Source organism: Aphis gossypii, chromosome X, assembly GCF_020184175.1.
Source record: "Aphis gossypii isolate Hap1 chromosome X, ASM2018417v2, whole genome shotgun sequence".
NCBI classification, from domain to species: domain Eukaryota; kingdom Metazoa; phylum Arthropoda; class Insecta; order Hemiptera; family Aphididae; genus Aphis; species Aphis gossypii.
The window spans coordinates 24,519,011-24,545,047 of NC_065533.1; the positions used below are offsets into that span (position 1 = coordinate 24,519,011).

Sequence of the window (26,037 nt, forward strand, 5' to 3'; positions counted from 1 at the left end):
CATCGGTATAGATAGACACACACTTCTGTATAGTGTATACCTACATCGTATATACAACAATATTACATTCGGTACCTTCCAGGTAAATCTAATAACAAAAATAATTTTGTTGTTGATCGTATTCTTATAAAATCTGTGTCATATTTCAAAGTGCAGGTATACAAAAATTATGTACAAATACAATATGGTGAGTATATTAAAGTTTTAATTGGACAGATAAGCACGGCTTTATAATTATAATTTTCATTTCAGATTAAAGGGTTTGACAAGACGTTAATAATATACATTTTGTAAAATATATTAAGAGTGTAGTAAATAATATATATATATATATTATAAATATATTATAATTATTTTATGTTAATGAAAATATGTGCCGAGATTCATAAACTGTATATGAGATATATGAATTTTACTAAGTATATTGATAAGTGATAATCAAAAAAAAAATTCTCTCTTACTAGTTCATGACCTGAAGATTTTATGCCTTCTTTAAAACCTTTATCTATCAAACTAAACTACAAGCCACGAGTAAATACTTTCTTGAAAATCTTGTACCTACATTTTGTTCTAAAGAAATAATAAATAAAAATGGATATGTTGTTTTTTTTTTATAGTTATAAATTTATAACCATCAATAACCGAAAAATGGACAATGTTACAACAAACAACCATAGTCCATAATCGTATAATATTTCAGAATAAATACCTTATGAAAAATCTTGTTTAGAATTTTGTATCGACTTTGATGAAAGAAAAAAAAATCATAAATTTTAAATAGGTATTTATAAAAATAATATAAAATATTCTTGAAATTATACCATGTATATTGTATAGAAAATACCAATAACAACATTTGGTGAATAATACGAATGTCTACGATTATTCGTTTTTGAATTATAAAAAAATACGTTGAAAACCTGCAGTTTTGCATAAAATTTCCATTATTCTTTTTTTTTCAATTAATAAGAAAAATATTGATGATTTTTTATTTTTTATTTCTTAAAGAATCATAATATAGATTTACTTTCCCACCAGAAAAAATACTAAAACTAAAAATTCAAGCATTATTTTTATTGCTACGAAAGTTAAAAGTCGATAACAGACAACCATAAATACACACAAAACTCTCGCATAATTATAAAATCAATACATTAATAGCTCCGGTCAGAATCTACAATTATAATTCCTAATTAAAAAGTACCATGTATTGATGGATGAATTTTAAAAATGCACTACATATAATCATTTGACCCTTTTTTGGAAATCGTGATTGTCTATTCTGAATCATAGAACACTTTAGAAACATTATAAAATAATCTAAAAATGCATAAAAAAAATGCCTACCGTAATGGTTTAGTTTATGATGCATTTATTCATATAATTCTAATTTTTAATTTATGTGGCTGTGCTAGTACTCAGTAGATAATAATTTAATTAACTTAAGAAAATCATTATCAGTTAAAATGAAAAATAATTGATTATTAAATAAAATACAAGTTAAAAATGTAATTCATATATATTAATAAAAGGCAATATTTGAGTATGGTCTTAAAAATTGATAAATATATATAGTCCTATATCTAAAAATGTGCCAACCGAAGCCGATTTTCAAGCTTTAAAATTTAACGATGGTATCACACTGGGGATTTGTTGACTCACAAAAAATGAAAAAAACAAATATGTTTTTATTTGTTTAGTGTCCCCGTTGGTTACAAAAAATAAAATATTAATTATAATTGTATATAATTTTAAATCTGTATTTTATTAATCCACTAAAATTAATTAATTAATTACAAACAACGCCATGCTGAATCAGATAATAGTACAATAGTCAAGTAGCGTTAAGATATTTCGGGACTCAATAACGGTTTTGATAGTTACTACTTAAAATGTTATACTGTGAAATCATTTATGTATTCAATTCCTCTTTTCCAAGTCAGAAGTTCTACAATTTGGCCAATGCTCTTGTAGTTGTTTCTCGTATGTGAAAATAATATATGCGAGTATATACCAAAAGGTAAAAATACGAGATATGTATATTATTCAGTATATTAGATGGATCTACACGGAATTGCAAACATTTTTTTTTTGTTTGACTAAAATCCTCATTTATTATTATAATCATAATTTGTAATGCGCAAAAACATGTCGTTTACGACAAAACCCTGTGGTGTTTAAGTAAAGAACTAGATCGTTATCGTGAAATAAACATACAGCCGAACTTGGTATAAACAAAAAAAAATCGAAACTTTGAGCTATTCACGAAAATATTTGAGTTGAACAAAATAAATAGACTTAGGTATTGTTACTACAAATTTTATCATAAAATATTTACTAAATCTACCAATTTTAACTATTACATCAATCAAATACTAAAATTAAAAATACAGTAAAAACATCCAAAACACACGTATGACAAATAATTGATAAATAGATATCTAAAATGGTCAACGATAAATGAAATCATATAATTAAATTATCTATCATATGGTATACCAAAATACAAATTCATTGAATTATTAAGCTACTCGTCTTAGTAAATCAATATATTTATTAATTTAGTCATTTTAGATATTTTTGTGTTATTGTATATTAAGTTGCATCAAGCCTTTTAAAGGCTTTTTATAAAAATGTATATTAATTTTAAATACAAGTATATCATATACTTGAATTTCAAAGTTAAATAGGTAATATATTTGAAAACATATTTTTGATAAATTAAATGTTCTAAAAATAAATATTCGAATTTCTTCATATATATGTTTTACAAAATATTTCTTATAAAACCTATTCAAACTCAAAATGTGAATATTATATTTTTGCTATTTTAACGTTGTAATGTGTCAGGTAAGTAACTATATCTATACGTACTTTACAATGTATTATACTACAATAAATGTAAGTTTCAATTATAATACTACAGGCTCAAATTTGAACTCTTGTAGGTACCATATTTTTATATTTATGTGATATACTATATTTTTACCAACTAACCTTAAGGAAAAACATTTACTCGGAATCAAAAAACTGTAAACGAGAGTAAAATGTTTATATAAAAGACGCATGAGTATATGTCATCGATGAACGGATACATTGATTATTTCTATACAGATGAACAAATTGGGTTATTTATTATTCTCGTTAAAAAATCCAATAACTTAAACTAATATAACCGGCAGCTATGGGCATTACGTTTTATTACCGATCACACAAAATATACGTGAATGGAACACTGTTTTTCGAATTTATAATACTCTATAAGAAAAAAGATATAAAAAGTCATCCCTGGAGTAGTACGTATGACGCAAAAAAGAACTTTTTAATAATGTGTAATAAAAAAACGAATAATTTACATCTGGAAAATTGTTATCTATTAACTATATAATTCAGATTTCCCATATAAATTTCTCAAGAAACGCCGTAAATAGATACTAAAAATTTTCATAAAATTTTATATCAGCATTTTCTGTACATAATACAATTTTCAATTTTTTTTTCTATAGATGTCAATAAAAAGTTGTTCCTTATAATTTGTTATACTTTATTAACAATAACATTTGAGCATAAATCCGCAATCATTTTTTATAAACATTAAATTTTCGCAAAAAACTTGCAAATTATTTTGTAGTAACTAGTATCTTATAGCTGAAATTAATTCAAAACAAGGTTAGTCATAATTCATAAGTTGTTATTGCTGGAAAATAAAAAAAATGTCAAGCATAATTTCACAGATATTTCATACAACCGTCATGTAGACATTTTGACAAAATAAGTTATTTACACATGAATTAACGATTTTCGTATTTTTTTATTTAGAACCTTGAAACATTCTATTATATTTTTCGTATTTAAATTATTATTTCCTGTACTTAATAAAAGTTTCAAATTATTTAAACTAAATGTAAGCATTTAATATTTTTGAATAGGTATTTGTGTTGATAATTAATATTTTTAAACTTAATCAAAATGTTTGAAAATATAATACAAGGTCTCACATAAGTTGTTCTTACTTCTTTTAGCAAAATAAAAATATTTTAATTATAAAAGCACATTTTTTTTTCAAATTACTTTGTATCAATTTAAAAATGTATAAATTATCCAATTTTTATAGTTATATCTGAGTAGTTATCTACTTTACTATACATTAATTTATACTTGATTCATTAAAAAATTCATATCAACAATGTTTTGATTTATTTTAAAATAAATAAAGAAATTTAAATCATATTAATACGTATCTATAACTAACTATTACATATGTAGATAGTTGAAAGTTGAAACTAATTAATTTATGTTTTTTAGTTTTTTGGTTAATTACGTTGTACATAATCATTTAAATAAAACTCAATTAATTTAACGAAAACGTGATTAATTGTTAAACCATAATGTGGTTTAAACATTTATCTGCAATAAAAATGAATAACTAGTATATAGAATAGGGTTCTAATAAAATGATTAATTATTTACTGAAAATTAAAAAAAAAACTATGTTTATGATTCACGCAGTAGTTTAAAAAATCAACCAAGTTAGATATTTTTTTTTCTGTATTCACTTAAAACTTTTAGAGAAGTTTATTTTTTGTTTACAATTAGCTTATAACTTAACGTTATTAGTGTTGATTTACCTCAACTATAATTCAAGTTAATTTTTTCAATTTACTTTCCCATCTTTGAAAATAATCTATATGTGTATAGATTGTTCAGGTTCCCTAAATTATTATTTTATAATTCGAATATTCCAATTTTATGTTCAGAAAATACATAAATATTTGAACAAATTATATTATATCGTAGCAATTCTGTAATATTTTATCATAGAATAAACATAATAATATATATTAATTATATCATTGGAAATATTGATTATTATTTTGATATATTTAACTCTTTAAAACCAGCGTTTGACGTTCTTTTTATACATCAGAATAGGAAAATACCCCCTCCGCAAGACGTATAAAAAATGTTGAATTAAGTAAACAGACTCAAAATAGCTTTTTCTAGGAAAATCTAATATTAATCCACTACTATTATTATTTAATATTGACTATTGTTGATTATTATATACGTACAATATTAATGTTAGTTGTTACATATATATTATTATAGATACTATTAAGAACACACGTAAAATTAAAATGTACTTTTCAAACAAAAACAGAGCAAACAATTCTCGTGTTTAATAAAAATTAAAAATAACTCGGGGATGATATTATTATATTATTTTAACGTTTTATAATATAATATTGTATTATGCTAACGCCGTTTTTGGTTACACCTTTGGTATACACTATACAGGTGCATGAGTAGGTACGTAAATACGTAATATTATTATACATTATATTGTATTCGTTGCTGTTTTTATATGTCGTTGTAAAAAAAAAACTAAAATATAAATGGCATGACATAACCCAAGTTAATATGGAATCGGGTACCTGTATGGATATAAATCGTGCAACAACAACATATGCAACGTATTAAGATGTTAAAAAAATGTATATAATCCTCCAGTCGTATTCGCTCGTGAGCTATACATTAATCGTGAATATTATATTAGTATGTTCACGATATTATGTAAACGTCATAAAAAAAAAACGACGATATAAAATATTTGATACCTACTCTATCGGCCGTAAAACAAATGGTCCCGGAAAGTTCAAGTGAAATATGTTTTTGTTTTCTTAGAAACGATACTAATATACAATGGTAGAAAAATAAATGGAGCTTTGGTCACCGCTAAATTATTAAGAAAGCAAGCAAAAATTGTCGTATAATATCAATAGTATAATATGTATTTTGTAACACTGCATTAATGCAAAAAATAATTTTTTAACATGCGAAATTTACAGACTAATTATCATTTCCTTCTTAGATGTGTCGTTTAAGTCTAGGATTTTTAGTTTAGGGTTTTTTTTTAGAGGGGATCTTTTATGGCCTATTTGCATCTACTAGTCGTCAATCCTAGTCTAAACTTTAACACTTTTGAAATAATATTGGGTTCCATGTTATTCAATGTCTGAGTACCTATTTACTTATCAACATCTATAAAAATAAGTTTGATTACAAAATCAAATAACAATGTATCAAACCAATTTTTTTATTTATTTTTCATATTTAGTTCAATAGTAAATATTATAAAATAAAATAACAATTTGTATATAAAAATGTATTGAAAAGAGAATAAGGGATAAAACTACAATTTTGAAGAATCGATATGTGATGAAAATATGGTTGTACCACTTGTACACATCGTAGTATACACTTTCAGACTTTCTGTATATAATAAAACATATTATTCTAAATCGTCTATATATACTTACTCGTTTTTTATTGAACTTTGAAAATTTTTAAAACGAAAAGTTGTATACCACTCCGAGTTCACAAATAATTAGGAATTTACGAATTTATTAACGACCATCGGTGTTCATCCATTATTCAATAAGATAATAAATATTTGTGAAAACCATTAGTTGGGATAAAAATATTAAAAACGCGTTTCTGGAACATCTGATATTTTATCAGTCGTCACTCGTCAGTGTCCAATAAATATAATCTACACAGACACATAATAATATAATATACCAATAAGGACGTTCATATAACGATGCATAATATGTAAAATATAATATACGGAATGTTTAAGTGATATACGTGATGCTTTGTACGTGCTTACAATACATCAGCGTGTATAACAATATAATATAATAATGACGCATTTACAGAATTTTGTACATATATATTTTAATATTAGGTATATAATATTCACATAATATCCATTTATAATATAATTTATTATATATTATATGCTTATAAAGTTATAACATATATATATATATATAACACATTTTAATATTCAGAAAAATAAACATAACTGTTAAGCAGTACGTTTTTAACACTAAGTACGTTAATTTTTATCGAGGTTTGATTTAAGTGCAAATATTTAAAAACGTAACGAATATTAAATTAACCTTCTTTAGCACTAAAAGAAAAAGGTAGGTAGGTATAGTTTTAACGATTTCAGTGATATCCGACATTCAGTATATGATTGACAGACATACCATATAAGACAAATATGGTCAATATACTACAATAATTCCACTAATAGATATTTCAGCAAAAAAATAAACAAAAATAGTCTTCTAAAAAATACTATCAGAGCTATTTTTACAGTAGATACGTATAAACTATATAATATAATATTATGCATGCATGTATAGATAATCAGGTGTGGATTATTGATGACTTCGCGTCTAGTCTTCATGTGGGACATTAGTACCTAACTTATTTTATTAGATTGTATTTTATAATTAGTGAAACTACAATAATATATGTTTGTAATTACTTCAAATCAACTCAATTAACCAAAAATAAATAATTATGAACGTAGGTCAGGTAATTTAAATAATTTACTGTAGGTAAAAATATACATATATATATTATACATATGAGTAATGATACTATTATAAAGAATTAAGTTATAAATGTTGTTGAACACACGAGGAGAAAGTTAATAAATAAAAATCAAATATACTTCGACAAAGCGTGAACTTCACCGTTTTGATACCTTTAAAAATGGATTTACTAAAAAAAAATTACTTCCATCAAGTTTAAAAATAATAATGATATTACTATGGATAGTTAACGATTAGAATTATTAAACATTGCTTTAAATTGAAATAAGCAATTAAAAATTGTATGTATTATGTTCTGATTTACAATATATAGACGATTTTAATTGTGACAACAACGAAAACATCCGATAAGATTTTATCAGTATTGATGACATAAACGTTTAAAAAAAATGCTTCCAAAGAAAAATACAAATGTTAAAAAAAAACTTAAGTGGTTTGCTGCTTTAAAATTGTAATAAAGTATCAATTCGCTTTATAAATATCAAAACATTAAAATTAAAATTTACTTATAAGTATCTTGTTTTATTTTCTTCAACTCGGTTAATGGTTAATCTATAGTTTCAATAACTTGAAGAGTTGCTCAGATTACACTTGTTTGAATACGAAAAGTCAGAAGGATTTTATGCTTATAGCTTACATTGAAAAAAATATCCAATGATATAAATTCTAATAAAGTTATCGAACAATTTATTATAAACTGGAAGTAAATTTCTTCACAAGGAGCTTATCTATTAAAAGTGTCAGATGTTTTAAAAGGCCACTTTATAAAATAATCATATTAATTAATTTGTGGCCCTTTGCGGGTGTGGTCAACACTGGGATTGAGTTTACGCATATATAAAAGTGACACAATCGACGTTCACAGTACGTATATCATTCATAAAATTTTTATCGTAACTAATATTCAAATTAAAGATGTAAATAATTGCAATTTTTTTTTTTAAATTAATTTTTATGATGTTTCTAAGATTTAATTTATTAGCAATAATGAATATTCAAACTGATTAAAAGTATAATTTATATTATTTTTTTAGTTGGTGAGTAAGCGTGCAATCTTAATAGTCAAGTCTCAGGTATAATATATTTATGTATCTTTCAATCTTGTATAATGATAATTGTTATTGCGTTGAAATAAAATAAAGTAAAAAAAATAAGTATACACGTAAAATGTATGGCACTTGCACCATTAGTAACTCGTTATTATCAAACAGAAAAAATCCAAGAGGGCTTATATAGAATAAATGCGCTTATTCATATACATATAAGTAATATACTTTACACTTAAATACTTTCATAATGATATTGTGTATAATAAATTGTTTGTAAGGAATTTTGTTCACAAACATTTACTAAAAATAAATTTAATATTTTCACTCTTTTCGTGAGTTATTCTTTATTGATTCAAAAGCCACAAATATTTGAATATTATTGAAATGAAAACTGTGCTGCTGTAGCATTCTACATACGTGGTATAGGTACAAAATGTACTTATAAATACGTCAGTGTTGTTATGTAAATTTCATATACGTTATTATTAATATTATAAAGGCAATATATAAGCTGTGAATAAAATAACTAGCAAATATGTTTTTTTTATTAATAGTTTTTTTATAAAACCTGACAACCTGATGTTATGTTTAATAGTCTGTTATACTTCATATCATTACTGTCCAAATCAATTTTAAACCTATTATAATGGACTACAGTCCTTACTTTCATTTTCATAAATATAAAAGTACGTGTTTGAACTTCGATTTATATACATTTCAATTGTTAATAAATTTATCTACTTAACTATTTACAGTAGGTTATTATCTTTTATTATGGGTGGTTCCAATTTAAAAAGGAAAATTGTGTATCGTAACAAAATAATAAATTCACTTAAGTAATATAGAATATTTTAAGTACTTGAAAATATAAAATTAAAAATTAAAACTGGCCTAGAATATGGCTGGTGAATCGCCTTATAATTATTACAGTTGAGCGGAATCATTCCCTTAAAATATTGTTTTTATCGTACATACACATTTAAGCTGGTTAGCAGACTCTTTCAAAGATTTCGCGTTACGATTTTCACTTTAGGATATCTCTTCTAAACCAAACCTTTTGAGGAGTGAATTTCAAATTCTCCAATCAAATTCAACGTTTCCCTTGCTGACAATTTTGAATGAATGGTAGTTTTTGTACTTTACAAGTTTAATGTAACAACTCAACGAATAAAATATACAGTTCAAAACGATCAGATTCATCGTGCTGTACCTGGAAATTAATAATATTACTTTTTACCGTTACAACACGTTTGAACTAATTCATCTTTTATCTAAAGTAATTTATAACTTACCTAGTAGTTATTACTTATTTCAATATGTATGAGACATTTAAAAATACGCCAAATTTAATTTTGGTTAAACAAGCGCGCTCAAAAGGCGTCACTTCTTGACGCCCACACAATATTAACAAATTATCGTATTTACTTCTTATTTATTAATACAATTTCATTACCTATATTATTTTTAATATTTGTCAAACTATTTATAAAACTTTATAAATTTAAAAATTACTATCATATCACTTTATAATAAAATTAACATAGTTTTTAACTCGAAATTAAATTAATAATTGTCTTATCAATTATTGCCGTACAAATGAATTAATTATAAAACAAGTGTATATTTTATATACGAGAATATTTATGTATAAGACAATTATTAAATATAATTGTACGTCTGTACTCACTACTCTGTACCATGAATGCACAGAAAACTAACTCAATCTACTTAACAGTTCCTACAAAAATATTTAATATATTACCATTAGACACCAAAACAACTCAATCCTTTCATAGTTAAAAAAATATAATAACTAATCATCAGTATAATAAACAAGATATAAAACATTAATTAATATTAATATAGTATACTTAATCTAGTTACCTACATAATGTATTTTATTTACCTAAAAATTATAAACATTGAATTACATTATATCTTTTTATATTAATTATTATCACAGGTACATTGAATGTTTTAATTAGTTTCATCGAATGAGTCTAAAAATTGTAAATCAATTAAAATATAAATTTTATTAATATAAATGCTTACATTAAGTTTAGCATTATAAATTGTAAGCTCGTGGGCCCCCACAAAAACGTGTTCAGTGGGGCCTTTTATCTTTTCAAAAAAATAAACAATAATAATATTATTTATACGGTATTTTCAAATGAGCAAGTTATTGACTTAACATTTGTATAATATACACAATTATGATCAATAAAGTAATCTAAATATTGAGTGATAATAGTTATTTAAATGTTTACAATAGTATAACGATAATTTTTGTTAAATTTTTTTTATAATTTTCGTATTATTATTGAATAATCTAAAGGTTTATATTTACTAACTATAAATAAATTGTATTTAAATATCTATAGAAACTGTTCATATTAAATATAAATAAATCCATCAATATATTATAAAATTTATATACATATTATATAATAGATTTTCTTGAATAAATAAATAATAATGAAATTCAAGAAAGAAGAAAAAAGAAAAGTACGGTCAATAAAACTCCAAATCGATCGACTAAATAAAGCTATTAAGTCTTTATGTAGTGAAAATCAGAGCATAAACACGACTTTTGAAAATTCAGCGATCGGCCAAGAGATTAAGATATTACGTAAAACTATAGAAGATCAATACTCAATCATTGGAACTTTTAGCGTTGCTGATAATATACAAAAAATGAAGGAGATTTTAGATCAAAACGCAAATAATGAAATTCTTAATATAAAAAAAAACGAAAGAAATATGTTGATCGTTGAATTAAACGAACTTGATATGGCTCTAATAACAGCACAGCAAGAACAGGAAAAGATCTCTGAACAATTTTCCCTATTGGAAAAGGAACGACGTGTGTTAGCGCATTTGATAGCATCTACTAAAGAGTTAGTAGAAACTAGTCAAGAGAAAAATAAACAATGTGCATTAACAATAAAATCATAATTTTGATTTGTAATTTATTTTATACTTATATTAGTAAATTACAACTTTAAATTTGATGTGTAACTTGGCGTCCACTTTTTAAATTGGATATTATATTGTTTTCATTTAAAATTGTATTTTTAATATACTTATATATATATATATTTACAAATTATATAAGTGTCGATACAGCGATACATATTTTTATACTTATCAAAATGTTTGAAATTCGAATTCAAGAATTCACTAAGTTGTTTGTACATCGATTTATAATTTTTTTTTATAAGCTTTTTAACTTAAAATAATGATGAAATTCGTCAAATTTGCAAATTATGTTTTACACGAAATTACTAAAATTTACAACAAAGTCCCTTCACTTTTAAAACAATACAAATAATGAACAAACGTAATAACTATAACAAGCATCAAACATTATTTTATACATTTACATAAATATTCTACTAATGTTGTAGCACTAAATACATATAATAATAATTCTCGACAATTAATATTTTATCTATACTTTTTGTTTTTGATGTGTCCCATATTCATTTTTCTGAAATTATAATATAATATATGAAGTCACAGACGAGTGTAAGAGACTACGAAGATCTTCTATACAAAACGTCGTAATCGTAAAAGTTGATTGTAAACGTTTGTAATAATAATTTAAGACATGTATGTTGGTATGTTTTTAAACAATTAAATAAAGTTAACAACAGTGAACCAATGAAAAAGATCTTCCATTTTAAAATACAAATCGGTCATCTCATCGTATTCTTCGGACGTTAACTGCAACTTAAACAGAGAAGTCACCACAAGAATTGGAGAGATAATATACTAATTTATAATCTAGTTGAGTAATTGATTTAGAAACATATAACCGTCCCCGGTAATTTCACGTCTTCATAATCATTACATAGTATTTTTAAAGAAACAAATCTCTGTGATATTTATCTATATGGAGCACCTCAGATAACTATTTATATTATCAAATTAATGGTGTACATCTAAGATATTTTTTTATTTAAGTTTCATTTACCTATAATACAAATTAATATATTATAAATATGGTCAATGGGGCGTGTTAGATAGGCAATTCTGGTACACTACTGTTTAGCTTATTCTGTTTTCCTGGTATACCTACGTTGGAAATATGCAATTTAATATTCAAATACATTTCACTTTATAAACAAAAAATTCTGGTCATTTTTTTCAACAATATCCTTAAATTTCCCAAAAACTAGATATTTCACGTTACACAATTAACTTATATACATATAATATGCAGTCACATCGCTATATTATACCACCCAAAAAAATAAACTGTACATTTGATTAGTTATATGACTTTATGAGTATATGATTATACTTATATAATATGTATAATATACCATCGATATATTTTATCACCGATCTTATAATATTACAATAATTATTATTGTACTCACATGGTTAATATTCAAAACATGAAGCCACTGTTCGTGAATCGTGATTGGTTACATTCACTGAATTAAACACTTTTGTTCTTCTTTAATTTTCCATTTTTGAAATTCACTAAAGGATTGTGAATTTTAAATGATCATTACAAAATCTATGTTGTGGTACTTTTGGTGGTGTTCATTTATAAGGATTCCTTTATTAAACAATTGTTAATTTGTAACACATTAAAAATTTGTAACCTGAATAATAGTATAATGTAGGTATAAGATTAAAATCAATTAGGTATCAAATATATATATATATTATTATTAATTAATTACTGTGGAATTTGCATTTTCTTTCAGAATCATATGTTTACTTATGTGTTTAATTAAAATATCATTCTTTCGCGTATATTTCCTTGAACAATGAGCTGCACATTCCTGTAGAATTCATAATTATATTACCTATGTATTTCAATGTTAAATATAAGATGAACTTACTAGAAAACTTTTAACGTTAAAACACTCTATACATATCGAAAATTATTAATATGAAAATTAATATAAAAATTCAAATTTTTAAAATGATGATTGTTCTTTAATAAGAAACCACTCTGTATATATTTAAAAAATACTTAAAAAGGGGTAACCGGTAAAATATATGTGACATATCTAATAGCTATACACTTTAAAATATATTTTATGTCCACTTACAAAATCATCTCGGTCCAACAAGTGTTTAATTTTTATATGATATCTTAAAGTATTTTTCGGCAAAATTTTTTTGTTACAATCATGACACTCCTATAAAGATTATGTATTAGACATATTAAATATTAATATATACCATTTTAAAATTTATTTATAGATTACTTACCAAAAAATTGTGGACACGGAAAAAATTCGTCCCTCCTAGGGTCCGTTTTGAATGAACATTTTTCTTATGAAATTTTAACCCTTCAAAACTGCAAACTATTTTAGACAGAGATTGTACACACCTTTTCAATAAAATTATGAGTTTATTATTTTTTTTTTTTTTTGATAATAGTACCGAAAAGTATCTCACCTGCGGTAGTAAGGTTTCTAAGGAATGTTATTAATTTTATATTTTTATACAGATATTTATCTTATAATCTCTATTAGATTTTTTCTTCTCAAGTCGAGAGATGTTTTTAATATGTGCAATTCAAGTATGCTGCGCTTGACTTAATTTGTTTGAAAATATCTTTGAACATCGAAAACATTTCTAAAATATTCAACATATAAACATAAAATAAGTTGTACTGATATCAAAAAATATATGCAAAAAATAAATAGGTACTGCATTATTAATTTTATATACTTACAAAAGAATCACGTTTACATTTATGTAGAATTTAACCCGAATTTTACTAAGTTTATTCACCATTCATTTTACAAGTAATTAAATCAATTAATAATTATCATTTAATAGTGTTAATTAATAATTAATTTAACTATTCTAGGAAGTTTATAAAAGACTATGATACATTTCTTAATCGCTTATAATACAGTTATAAATCCAGTCTTACCTTTTGAACAATTATTTGGTTCACGAGTTTCATTTGCCTTCGTTAACTGGTCAAGATTTTGATGAAAAACTCACGGTGTTATTTGTTGGTCAATATTCTACTGGAAAAACTTCAATAAAAAGGTAAATAATAAATTGAGAACAATTGTGCAGTTTAGCTATCAAGCGATTATTTTTATTTTTTTTTTTTTTTATTGAAACATATGTAACGAATTGACAATTTAATAAAATGTTTTATTATCTTATCCAACTACTTTTATAATATCTGGATAACCTCTATGTTATGTACCTTGCTGTTATTCAGTATACTATCATTCAACGTTGTTATATATTTTTATTTTAAATAAAAATTTTATCCAAGTGATTTTTTTAAAATAGAAAACATGAATGAAGTATTTTATAATAAATTTAATGATTTAATATCTAAAAAAAAAGACATAATAATTCTTTTTTTTCAGCTGGAAAATATAAATTTTTGATTTAATTAAATATATTATATTGATTTTATTTTATAATGAAAGATATATTCAACTATAGTACTATTAAAATACTATATTATAATAATATGTGCGAATACGTACCTACCTATGTCAACATTAACTAAAACCGGGTTGTATATGTCAATATTGGACATTGACCAAAATCCTAATGTAAATGTCTATATTATTTTAATTTTTCAACATTCATCTATATTACAGGCATTCACAGCTACAAATCATTGCATTGCATTAATTTATTTTCAATGCCTGATGATAATGTTTCTACTATAAATGTTAATAGACTGAACGATAATCACTAAAAAGGAGAGGGTGATTAAACTCATAAGATATTTTTTGTCAATTTAATATTTTTAGCAGGTGTTGTTCTAAAAACAATCATGCATAAATATCTCCTCAATGACCAATCAAAAATTATATTTGTACATAACTGATAAATATATAATAACACTGTATTTTATGTCATAGCACAAACGTCGCACATCTATTTTAAACATTTAGTTCATACTTAATAATAGTAGTATAGAAACCAATTATTGTTTGAAAAATAAATAAAACGTTTCACTTTTTAATACAACCGAACCACACTGCCATCATTTTTCGGGTTTTTTTTTATTTTAAAAATATAAAGGGTGGTTGACATTTAGGGTAGTCTACACAGGTATACGCCCCATTGCGATGTATATACGAACGCGGTCACCACACTGGCTCCTACCAAGTATAACTTAATGTATATTTATTGTTTATACAAAGCTACAGTATGGCCAAAGATGTAATTTATTAAAATAGCAATTTACAATAGTCGATAACATATGTTGATAAATAACAAGAAATTGGAATAATTTTGTCATAATATATTGATGACAGATTAATTAATTTCAGTCTGAGTGAAATATTGAAAAAAAAATAGTATAATACATATAATAGGTATAGATTATACTCGATTATGCTCGATTATGTGCGATTCAATAATAATCGTAATTAAATAATTACGACTTAAATTGTATTTTATTTAAGTAGAAAAAAACAACCTGTAAACCTCAAAACAGTAATATAAATACAAAAAAGTAGCTAAAAAATCTTAAATTACCAGTTTTTATGGTCAACATATTATTACCTATTTAATTTAAAATGTTCCATTGATGTTACTAAAAATGTAAATATATATTATATACATATAAAATAATTGAACAAAAATAATAGATATTAGTATATTACAAAGTGTATTCAAAAATGAAAACCCACTAAAATTATACCCGAAATAAAAAACATCGATGAAAATAATATCTAAAAGTCAAAATAACCAATAAAAAAGTATAATATAAATTATGTTTTTGGGACACAGGTGCTGTATGTGTATAAGATATAATTTATATAAATAATTGGATTAATTTATAGTTTTTTTTCCGATGTATACATTTACCATCATAATCAAAACTTGCTATTTCCTAATTGCCTCACGTATATTATTACGTACCTATCGAGTTTCAGTTATATTTGATGTGTATTGTGTATATATGGATTATATTTTGTGTAATCGATAGTCTTCATTTGTCGTTTTTATACCTACATACCGCGAGCTGTGTTTAACAAACAACGAACTATTGTTTAGAACACCCGGAGGTAAATACATTTTAATTAATTACATAATATATAAAGATATATTTTAATCTTTACTCGTTCAAATTAACATAGATTTTATAATCTAACTCAATTCACACATTCATTAATCAATTTATTTTTTTGCCATTTACTATTTAGAATTGAAAATACAAAATATAAACAAAAAAAAATTTAAAAATGATTATTTGATTTTAAGTATAGATACTATTCAAAAGTATTTAAAATATGTATTTAAATATTCAAAAACTATTTATATACTTTTACACAAGTACTTTACAAGATCAAGTAATAAGATATCGTAATAAGACGTTTAAAAATAGTCATATTATACCTACTATTAAAATAATATACTATTACCACAATTATTAGATTTATGTATTATACTTATTGTATTATATTATACATAACAAATATTATTTTTTATAATAATTTTTCTATTCAAATAATTTATATAAAGATATTTTTAATAATTTGGATTTTATATAATTTCATACTTGTTAAAAAAAAGTATGCAGTTTATCAACTATGAATATTTTTATTTTTTAATTAATTAAATTATTATTATTTTCTATTTTTAACATCTAATAAAATTGAATAATTAAAAATAATTATAAAATGCAAAAATTATAATATAATATCTAATATTGTAGTGTCTAGTATAAGTTTTTTTTTCGAAAAAGTACGAGTTGAAATAAACCTAATTCAGTAATTAAGATTCACGAGCTTTTATAAAAGTACTAATTTTTGAACAACTAGAATATACGATAAACCAAATTAAAAGTTCATCAAACTTATTTTCTATGCTTTTCCCAGATTTATTATTAAACATAACTACCTATAAGAAATAATATTAATATTACTATTATCAATACTATGCAAGTAGAATTTTTTTTCTAAAAACATTGCATTTACAATAATAAAATTATTAATTATTATAAACAAAAACTACCTAATATAGACAGCTTTATATTATGTGCAGATCGATGCGCATTTATTATAGATTTGTTATAATTATTATAATTCAATCATAGTTCAATACCTATAAACTATTTATAAGCAACTTCGTATTAAATTTTCAATTTTCTACAACTCTAGATCGATTCACACTGTACGGAACGTCGTAGACACCGGCAACGTCACGTCAAATCTGTTATGCGTTCGTATTTATGTTTGGTGAAAATGGCATTTACCTACATTATTTGTCTTTGAATTACATTAATTACAACTAAATAACAACAATGATTTATCCAAAAATAGGTTTTGCTTAAAAATTATCATTTTTCCTTAATTTTGTTTTTCTCAGTTATTTTAAGAAGTACTGAGGATCTTTTAGTTTTTATTCAGGTTCTTGTAAAAGTTGTATAGATAAACATTATTAAGTACATAATAATAATGACATAAAAGCGTGTGTCAAATCAAAAATTACATCCAATACCATAATTATTACTTTTCTTACTGCAAGCCATCGCAAACGTCACTTTTGTTGCATTATCTGTGTATCCATGTGTATTATATACCTATTACGGTTCATTCAGTGCCTTTGGACATAACGGCATGACACTGTATACGTCATCGACACTGCACGTCTACTGTAATCCGCATTCATAGGATATTTGTGGCATGTTAAGACTCGGAATTCGTACGCCTGCAGCAGAAACCAAATTACTATTATCATTACAGTTATGACTTATAACATAATTACCGGAAAAAATATTTTTAGACTTCCGCTAGCTTATGCGCTTATGCCGCCGTTGAATCCCATTTATTATTTCGCGGATGATCGGCAGGTTGACATATTGACCAGCGCCAATATTACATCGATGTAATAATAATTTGTTTGTCGGTTCGAAGTCCGTGGAATGTATTATACAATGTACATTACGCGTATTACGTCCTAAGAAAGAATTCACGTCGACAAACGCTTGGCAAAGACGTACAATAATAATATTATTATTATGTCATCAAAACATAATACCACTATAGCGTTTTGCATCATCGTCTAACGTCTTATTCAGTCGCTTAGTACTAGATTATGTGAAACGGAAGGTGGAAATCATTCGACGATTCTCGTATATATCGTGACGGATATAGTTTAATACCACGAATATAATATATAATGATGTTTCAGCTTGTAGGGCTGTCTGAAAATATAAATAAATTGATTAAGTATTCATTGATACTAAAATATAAATGAATACAATCTGAAATAGCGAATGATTTCGAAGTTCTAACAAAGGAATAATATTGGTCAATGCGATAAAAGCAATTTTAAATTACTATTTCATATTTAGTTGATTATAAAACAACTAAATATATTAATAATTAATAAACACAAGTAAGTATACTTATGAGAGTAATAGTTTAAAAATATTTTGTAAAGTTGTTGATGTGGAATATGACGTTATTGGCAGTAAAAATATCATTATTTCCGTAAATATGGCAAATGTGGACATTTTGAAGTCCTATACATTGCCAATTTATGACGTCAATAATCAGTTAAGTTTGGCATTATTGACATTAAATACTTTCTTAATATAAATATCAAACGATGCGTAGGTACCAATGTACCATCGACTCACATTATTATATATCATAATATATATACTCATAATCTGACAAAAATGTTGAAATTAACAGACAAAACTTCTTAAAGATCGAAGTAAGTATACGTATATTTCAATATACGGCTTGAGGTTCTCCGCTTAATTTTCTGATAAAGATATTTCGTACAAAGATTGTGTGTGTAGCTGTGTAAAATATATATAAGCAAGTTTGAATTTAATTTTTAATAATATGTAGGATTGCAGGAATTGGTACAAAATATAACGTGCTAAAACATAAGTATACCTTAAATACCAAAATGGCCCATACAAAGATAGAAAATTAGAAAGAGGATTATTTTCTACAGGGAGTATTAAACTACAATCTTTGATTGCGATGTTCATAGTGAAAAAAAAAAATAATAAAATCAAAAACTTACGAAAATTTTTTATATTAAGTAGGTACTTAATATGATTTAAAAATATAATTATGAATAACTAAATTTCTCTTTCTAACAAAATTCTGGAAATTGGATCACTGTACAAGGCGTAATAGTTTTTCCTATAAAGGACGTGTTTTTGAACAAAACATTGGGTCACTTACAGGCTCTTTAAATTTAAATTCAATAATAATTCATTCTATATAAAAAAAAATTCCGGATCCTTTATTTTTAAGAACTTTTATAATTTATTTATTTTATGATTACTAAATTAATAACGTAGTTAAAATATTTGTCACCAAAAATATTGAATGCAAATTCAACAATATCTTTGTGAGTTAGACAATACTGCAGTCATGTATAATAAATTACATATTTTATACTTCATAAAATTAAATACGATTAAGTATAAAACTATTTAGCGCTAAGCTAACTGGATTGACATAAAATGAAATAATATTGATTGAATACAAAATTGAATCAGATCAGAAATTCGAGAAATTGAATTACTGTACCCTTTCCTTGATTACGCTTTCCGAACCCTAAAACATAGTACAAGCAAACTATAGAGATAGGCTTTAGTCACCGTCTGATTTCTTAGTCCTTTCCCCCATTTAGGAATTTAATCGCCAGCTGAATTAGTAAACAACATTACTCACACTTTGCACCCTTTCCATCATCACTGAAATATTAGATAAACAATCCATTATTCCATCATCTAGACAAATTAACTACTCATCTTCTTCTCTCCTCCCATGTATGTCACTGAATCACTCAGCTACTTCTATATTGTTTTGCATGGAAAACATAATATTATTTAACATCGTTGGTTGAACTCCCGCGTCCGATCGCTCCATCCCAGCCTTCAGTGTATGAGTAACCGAAGCATTTCAAGCTAAGATAGTCGTACGTTTTCAATAACATTTGAAAATTAATTTAATTGCCATCACCCTACCAAATATATTGATTTTAGTCCCTTCGAAAAAAGTATCTTTGCTCTTAATAATATATCAACGTATTTGAATACGTAGAAGTAAGATATTGTGATTGCCTACAGCAAGAATGAATACCTATTTCTGCGAAAAGGCTTATCAATCACTATAAAAATATGATTTCTCGTCAAAATAAAGTAAAACATATTCTTTGTACACACTATGCAGGTTCTAGACAAATTATATATATTGCTTTAAGAATTTCAAATGATGGATAGCTTTTTAGTATTTTTAGAGTATAGAAATAGAACTAACAATGAAGTTATGAAGTTTCGTGAGACGATAGATTGTTTTTAAATAACATTAAATGCTTTTAATACACCTAATAAAATAAATAAGAAATGGGCTTTTTTCTATTAATTAAACCATTTAAAATTTTTAATAATTATTTCATCGAATATATAAATAAGCAACCATGTTAACATAGCAATTATGAAAAGTTGCTTCAAAAAGATCATTTAAATTAAAACTGTTGATTGAATACATAGGTTGATAATTAACCAATTGATAGCACAATACAGCTAATTATACTAAATATCACTAATTATCATTCTTACCCGACCCCAAAAAAACATATCGAAATAATAGATATTGAGGAATAATATAATAAAAAGTTTTACTTTTATTTTTAGCATTCATAAATGTACAATATACACATAAATATATTGTATAAAAATATAAGTTTTATATATTAAAAATTAATTTGAAATCAAATTAATTTTATCGATCAACTTTATTTATTAACATTTTTATTTTTTTAGTTCATTTCTTGAATGCTTCAGGTTATCAAGATCCTATATATATATATATATCCAAGTATTATTAAGTATTGACTACCTATCATATTATTTATTATATTAAGTCCTTGAAAACAATTTCATAGAATATTATAATCTAGTTTTAGTAGTTTTACCTATTTTATATAATTCTTTAGAAAAATATAATGATACCATCATGGCGTCACCATCTGAAAAATAATCGGAATTTAAAATATCAAATATTTTTCATTATTTAATGGAAGATAAACTTTGATGATTCAGTGAAATAATACGTGCTCACAATAGTATATTTTATTAGATTTTTACTGAAACAAGGAATATTTATTGGCATTTTAAGAATCGTATGTGTTCGGCACATTGCTTCGAGTAGAATAAATTCTCTGAAAGTTTGGTGTCGTATCAATTTATAAATTGAAAACTGAACACCATATATAACTTTAGAGAGTTTATATGAAAAAGTGATAGACTTTTTAGATGTACTCAATATTTTTGCGGAAAATTTCTACCTTCCCCTTCCCACACTACAACAATAAAAAAATCACGAAAAACTGACAAATTTCCGCACACAATGAAATCAATGTGTCGTAATTCTAGAAATATTACAGAGTTTGAACCTTCAATGTATTATATTATTTTCACCCATTGTACTTATAGAACTTTGAAGACGTTTTAGCCGAAATTAATAACTTTATAATCTTTTGTTTGGTTATATATATATAACAATAAAAAAAATCCCATTGTAGATATAACAAAATAACAATCACAAATATCCACAATATTTAACATTATATACATTCTTGAATTGATTACGAAAATTATACACTTGACATTTATTTAACACCAAAATAAGCCTTGAGCATTTTATTAAATCAATTTTAACAATAAAAGTGTTTCCTTATAAATGCTTAACAACGAGGATATTTTATAAATTCAAGGTTTACCATTTTAAATTAAGTAGATATTAAAATAGAAATAAAAATTGAATAGTATCGAAATTTTTCTACACACTAAAAGCTTTATATATAGGTAAACTATTTTTTTTCATCGGAATAAATTCGATAATTTCATATTATATATGAATATATAATATCATAATTGAATTTCCTTGTCAATAGAAATTCTGTGGATTTCATATATAAATATAAACCGTATAAAAAAGTCATTATAAAAGTGCTGATACAATGATACAGCGTGTTAATGGATCTGCCAGATCTGGTGTATTAAATTTGTATAGTAGTAATAAAATTGAAATAAATGGTACATAATATTAAGGGTAAAGGCCAATTATAGTTAGGTTAAGTTAACCTACAAACTACAACACCTACTCTACAATAACTGTCACAGCATAACAAATAACGTTTCTACGATATCTAATATATCCAACTATTTAAAAGGGCAATTAATCGGCGTTTTGAAGAAAATTAATGCATTTGGTATTTTGTATCAATATTTTATGAAAATGTTAATTTTTTAAATTAATTATTTCATTAAAATTCTACTTATATTCTCCTACAGATATTAAATAGAAAATTCATTAATATACATATAATTAAAATGCGATGAATGGTAATATAGATAAGTGTTATAATTTTTATAGATATTTTAATTTCAAATTTGGACATCAGATTACGTTTTCAGCGATAAATAACGATGTTAATTATTTTGTTATAATTCAAAAACAATATTCACGTGGACTTAAAATATTATGAATTTTACTACACACGATGGAATATTTAAAAACCGTTAATTAATTTTAAGATATTATCTATTTATACTAAGAATTTTCAACCTATTCACAGTGCCTTGTAGTATTTACAAAAATAAGTTAGTAACAATAATATTAAATATAACACAGTAATATAGTATAAATATTTATATTATACCTACATTTATAATGGTTATGTGTACTAATTATAATATAATAAATACAATGTTTTCAGAAAATAATACATAAACCTAACGTATTTGTAAAAGTAAAATAAATCATAGTTACAGCTTTAGGCATATCAAAAAACACATCAGAAAATATACTTAATGTATATAGACTGACAGACTATCTACGCTTAGAATTGTTTTTCATAACTATACGATGATATATTATTGAATTCAAATTTAACACATCCATTACTGAAACTCACTTGACCCCTACTGTACAGCAAAGCGGTACTAACTTTCTCATTTTTTTCAGATTATTTTGAAACGTACTGATAATTTTTTACTTTTAACCCTCTAAAACACGTACCAATTAGATCTGATTTTCTACCAGAACCCATTCCTAAAATTGAAGTTTAAATCTATTTTTACTATTCCAAAAGGAAAAAACACTATGAATTACGAATTAATTCCAACATTATTCAGTTATTACAAAAACAATATTATGTAATACTAAATTAATATAATAAATTGAAATTTAAATAAATTTGTATTACACGAAATTTTGTAATTATACAAAAAACCCATAGTTTGTCGTTAGTTATCGTGGAAACAACATCAGTTACTATCTATAAAAACGTTATTAAATTTATTTGAATTTAAAATTTAAATTTTTGTTAATATTTCCTTCAAAAATGCATGTTTGAAACCCTAGGTTAGGTTAGGTTAAGTTAGTAAAAAATGGTTGTCTTTATGTTGACAAACCAAATAATGGATGAATTATAAATTTTCTTATGACGTTTTTAATAAATCAATCAAAACTACTAGAAATTCCTAGAAATTGTATTAAAAGCGCTCTAAATGTGCCAAACGTATTGTTATACCTACACTATAATCAATTATGATCGTTTCACTCACACTAATATTTACTCTTGTTTAAATAACATTTTGCAGCGTGGGTTGTATACAAGAAGAACATATTAAACAGAAAAAATGCATAAACCGAACTTTAAATAAACGAGGGGAGGCCTAAAATGGGAACAAATTCATAATGGAAACGATAAAACTGTAAACTAATATACAAGGGATTGACGGAAAGGGACGCGATAAACGTGATATCACCATTCACCATATGTGAGAACGGTGGATCGTGGACCGTTTCATGCATTATATAGGGTGAATCAAAAATTATTATGCGGAAAAAAAACTAGATAGACATTTACTTTTGTTGATATGGTAACATTTTTCTAGGGGTTTAATCGAGTAGGAAAAATGGACCCAGCCATTTATACATAAAGTTATATTTTAGACGCGGCCATTTGTGCACAAAAAAAAATTATAAATAATAATATAATTATTTTATTTGGGTATACATTATTTTTTATTTTTACATTTCCATGCGTTTTATACAAGTATGCATAAATTAAAAACATCGCTTCACAATATAATAATTAAAAATACAATAGTTACTGTGCAGAAATATTTTGATACATACACAAAATGGTTTAAACGTGAGAACAAAATTATACTGATCAGTTACTTAATTTACTTTTACATATAACTATGACAATAATATATAAATTGTATGTGTTATCATCTTATTGAAATCGATAAGAACTACCTGCAAACTTTAACGACAATTTCAGTTAACCTAAAGAAGCGATTATTACTTTAATTATAATATCATACATAATATTGATTTATTCAAGCATATTATATAATATTTTAAGTAGTTATGGCATTAATAATAATAAAGTTAAATCGAAATCAATGTATTTCCATACATATATTATGACATACTATACTGATATATTTGACAAACTAATTCAAACTTGCTTAAAAAATATTGGTGATGCAAATACAAACTTAAGTGTAAAACACAAATTCATTAAGAAATTTAAAGTTGATATAATATTCTTAGTTTATTATTATTATGCTATTTTCCCAAGTTTATATCAAAATTATTTAAAACAAACAGGAATATCGTAATCATTTTATTTTAGGGTGCATTATTATCAAAGTCTATCATAGAAAAAAGTAATACGATGAAAACAAAATACAATTCAAGCATCAACGAATGCATTACAAGATTTATTAACTTTAAGAACATCAGACTCAATAAAAATTAAAAATGTATTCATCATTAGCAAGTATGACTGAACCATTTTCACTAGATGATAGTGGACCAGCAAGAATCATATTTTATTTTTTAGAAAAAAACAGCATTTTAGAAATTGTTACAACTCAAAAATTTAGTACTGTGTTTAAAATCGTTCTAATTATTTTTCTCGAGTTTTTGTTGAAGCTTTGAAAGGTGTACATCCATTTATGTACTCTCTATAGTCCATTGAAAAAACAAAAACCATACATTCGTTTATTTGAAATGTTAAACCAATTAAAGCCTAGACGAGTCAAAATTCATTTAAAACTAAAGTTTTAAAATTGTTTTAAGTAATTTTACTACTTACATATTTAAATTATTAAATTAAATTTTTAACTTACCTTGTATTAAGACATTGAATAATTTAATAAATCATAATACTATAAGAATCTAATCAACTATATGATAATGAACTATTATAATCTGTTTCTTTTTTTAAACGAATGAAACTTGAAATAAATTTTAATTATTTTGATAAAATCAAAATTAAAATCATACCTATTTCTACTTGAGAAAAAAGATTTTTGTTATCAACCATATAATTCATCATCAAACAAACAAAAACAAAATATTCTATATAATTAAAATCTAAAAAACGAAATTATGTAACTGGTAATCAGTTTAAAAAACTCATGTTTTTTTCTTACCTCCATAAAATATCTTATCCAATAACAGTTGTATAAATACATGTTGAGCGTAACGTTAAATGTATGGTTTTGACCAAATATAAAATACACGTTTAAAATTTATCCAATTATAATAACT

At 24.4% G+C, this 26,037-nt stretch overlaps 1 protein-coding gene and 1 long non-coding RNA gene across 3 annotated transcripts; one reads left to right on the top strand and one right to left on the bottom strand.

The window, feature by feature from the left end:
- On the bottom strand, positions 1-26,037 carry LOC126552770 (uncharacterized). 2 transcript variants are annotated; one of them, XR_007606189.1, is made up of 12 exons: positions 25,920-26,037; positions 18,464-18,629; positions 18,191-18,382; positions 17,936-18,133; positions 14,370-14,478; positions 13,886-14,065; positions 13,697-13,817; positions 13,534-13,623; positions 13,159-13,260; positions 12,847-13,077; positions 9,437-9,671; positions 1-88 (listed from the first exon to the last, which is right to left on the bottom strand). It is a non-coding gene; the product is annotated as an uncharacterized LOC126552770 (long non-coding RNA). The 2 variants fall into 2 exon arrangements; XR_007606190.1 differs by having other exon boundaries at positions 18,191-18,629.
- LOC114124490 (uncharacterized) lies at positions 10,854-11,479 on the top strand. The gene has a single exon (XM_027987748.2). The coding sequence runs from the start codon at positions 10,937-10,939 to the stop codon at positions 11,414-11,416; it is 480 nt and encodes a 159-aa protein (XP_027843549.2). The 5' UTR covers positions 10,854-10,936; the 3' UTR covers positions 11,417-11,479.

Coding starts and splice junctions, on each gene's coding strand:
- LOC114124490 (XM_027987748.2), top strand. CDS start 10,937: ATGAAATTCAAGAAAGAAGAAAAAAGAAAAGTACGGTCAATAAAACTC.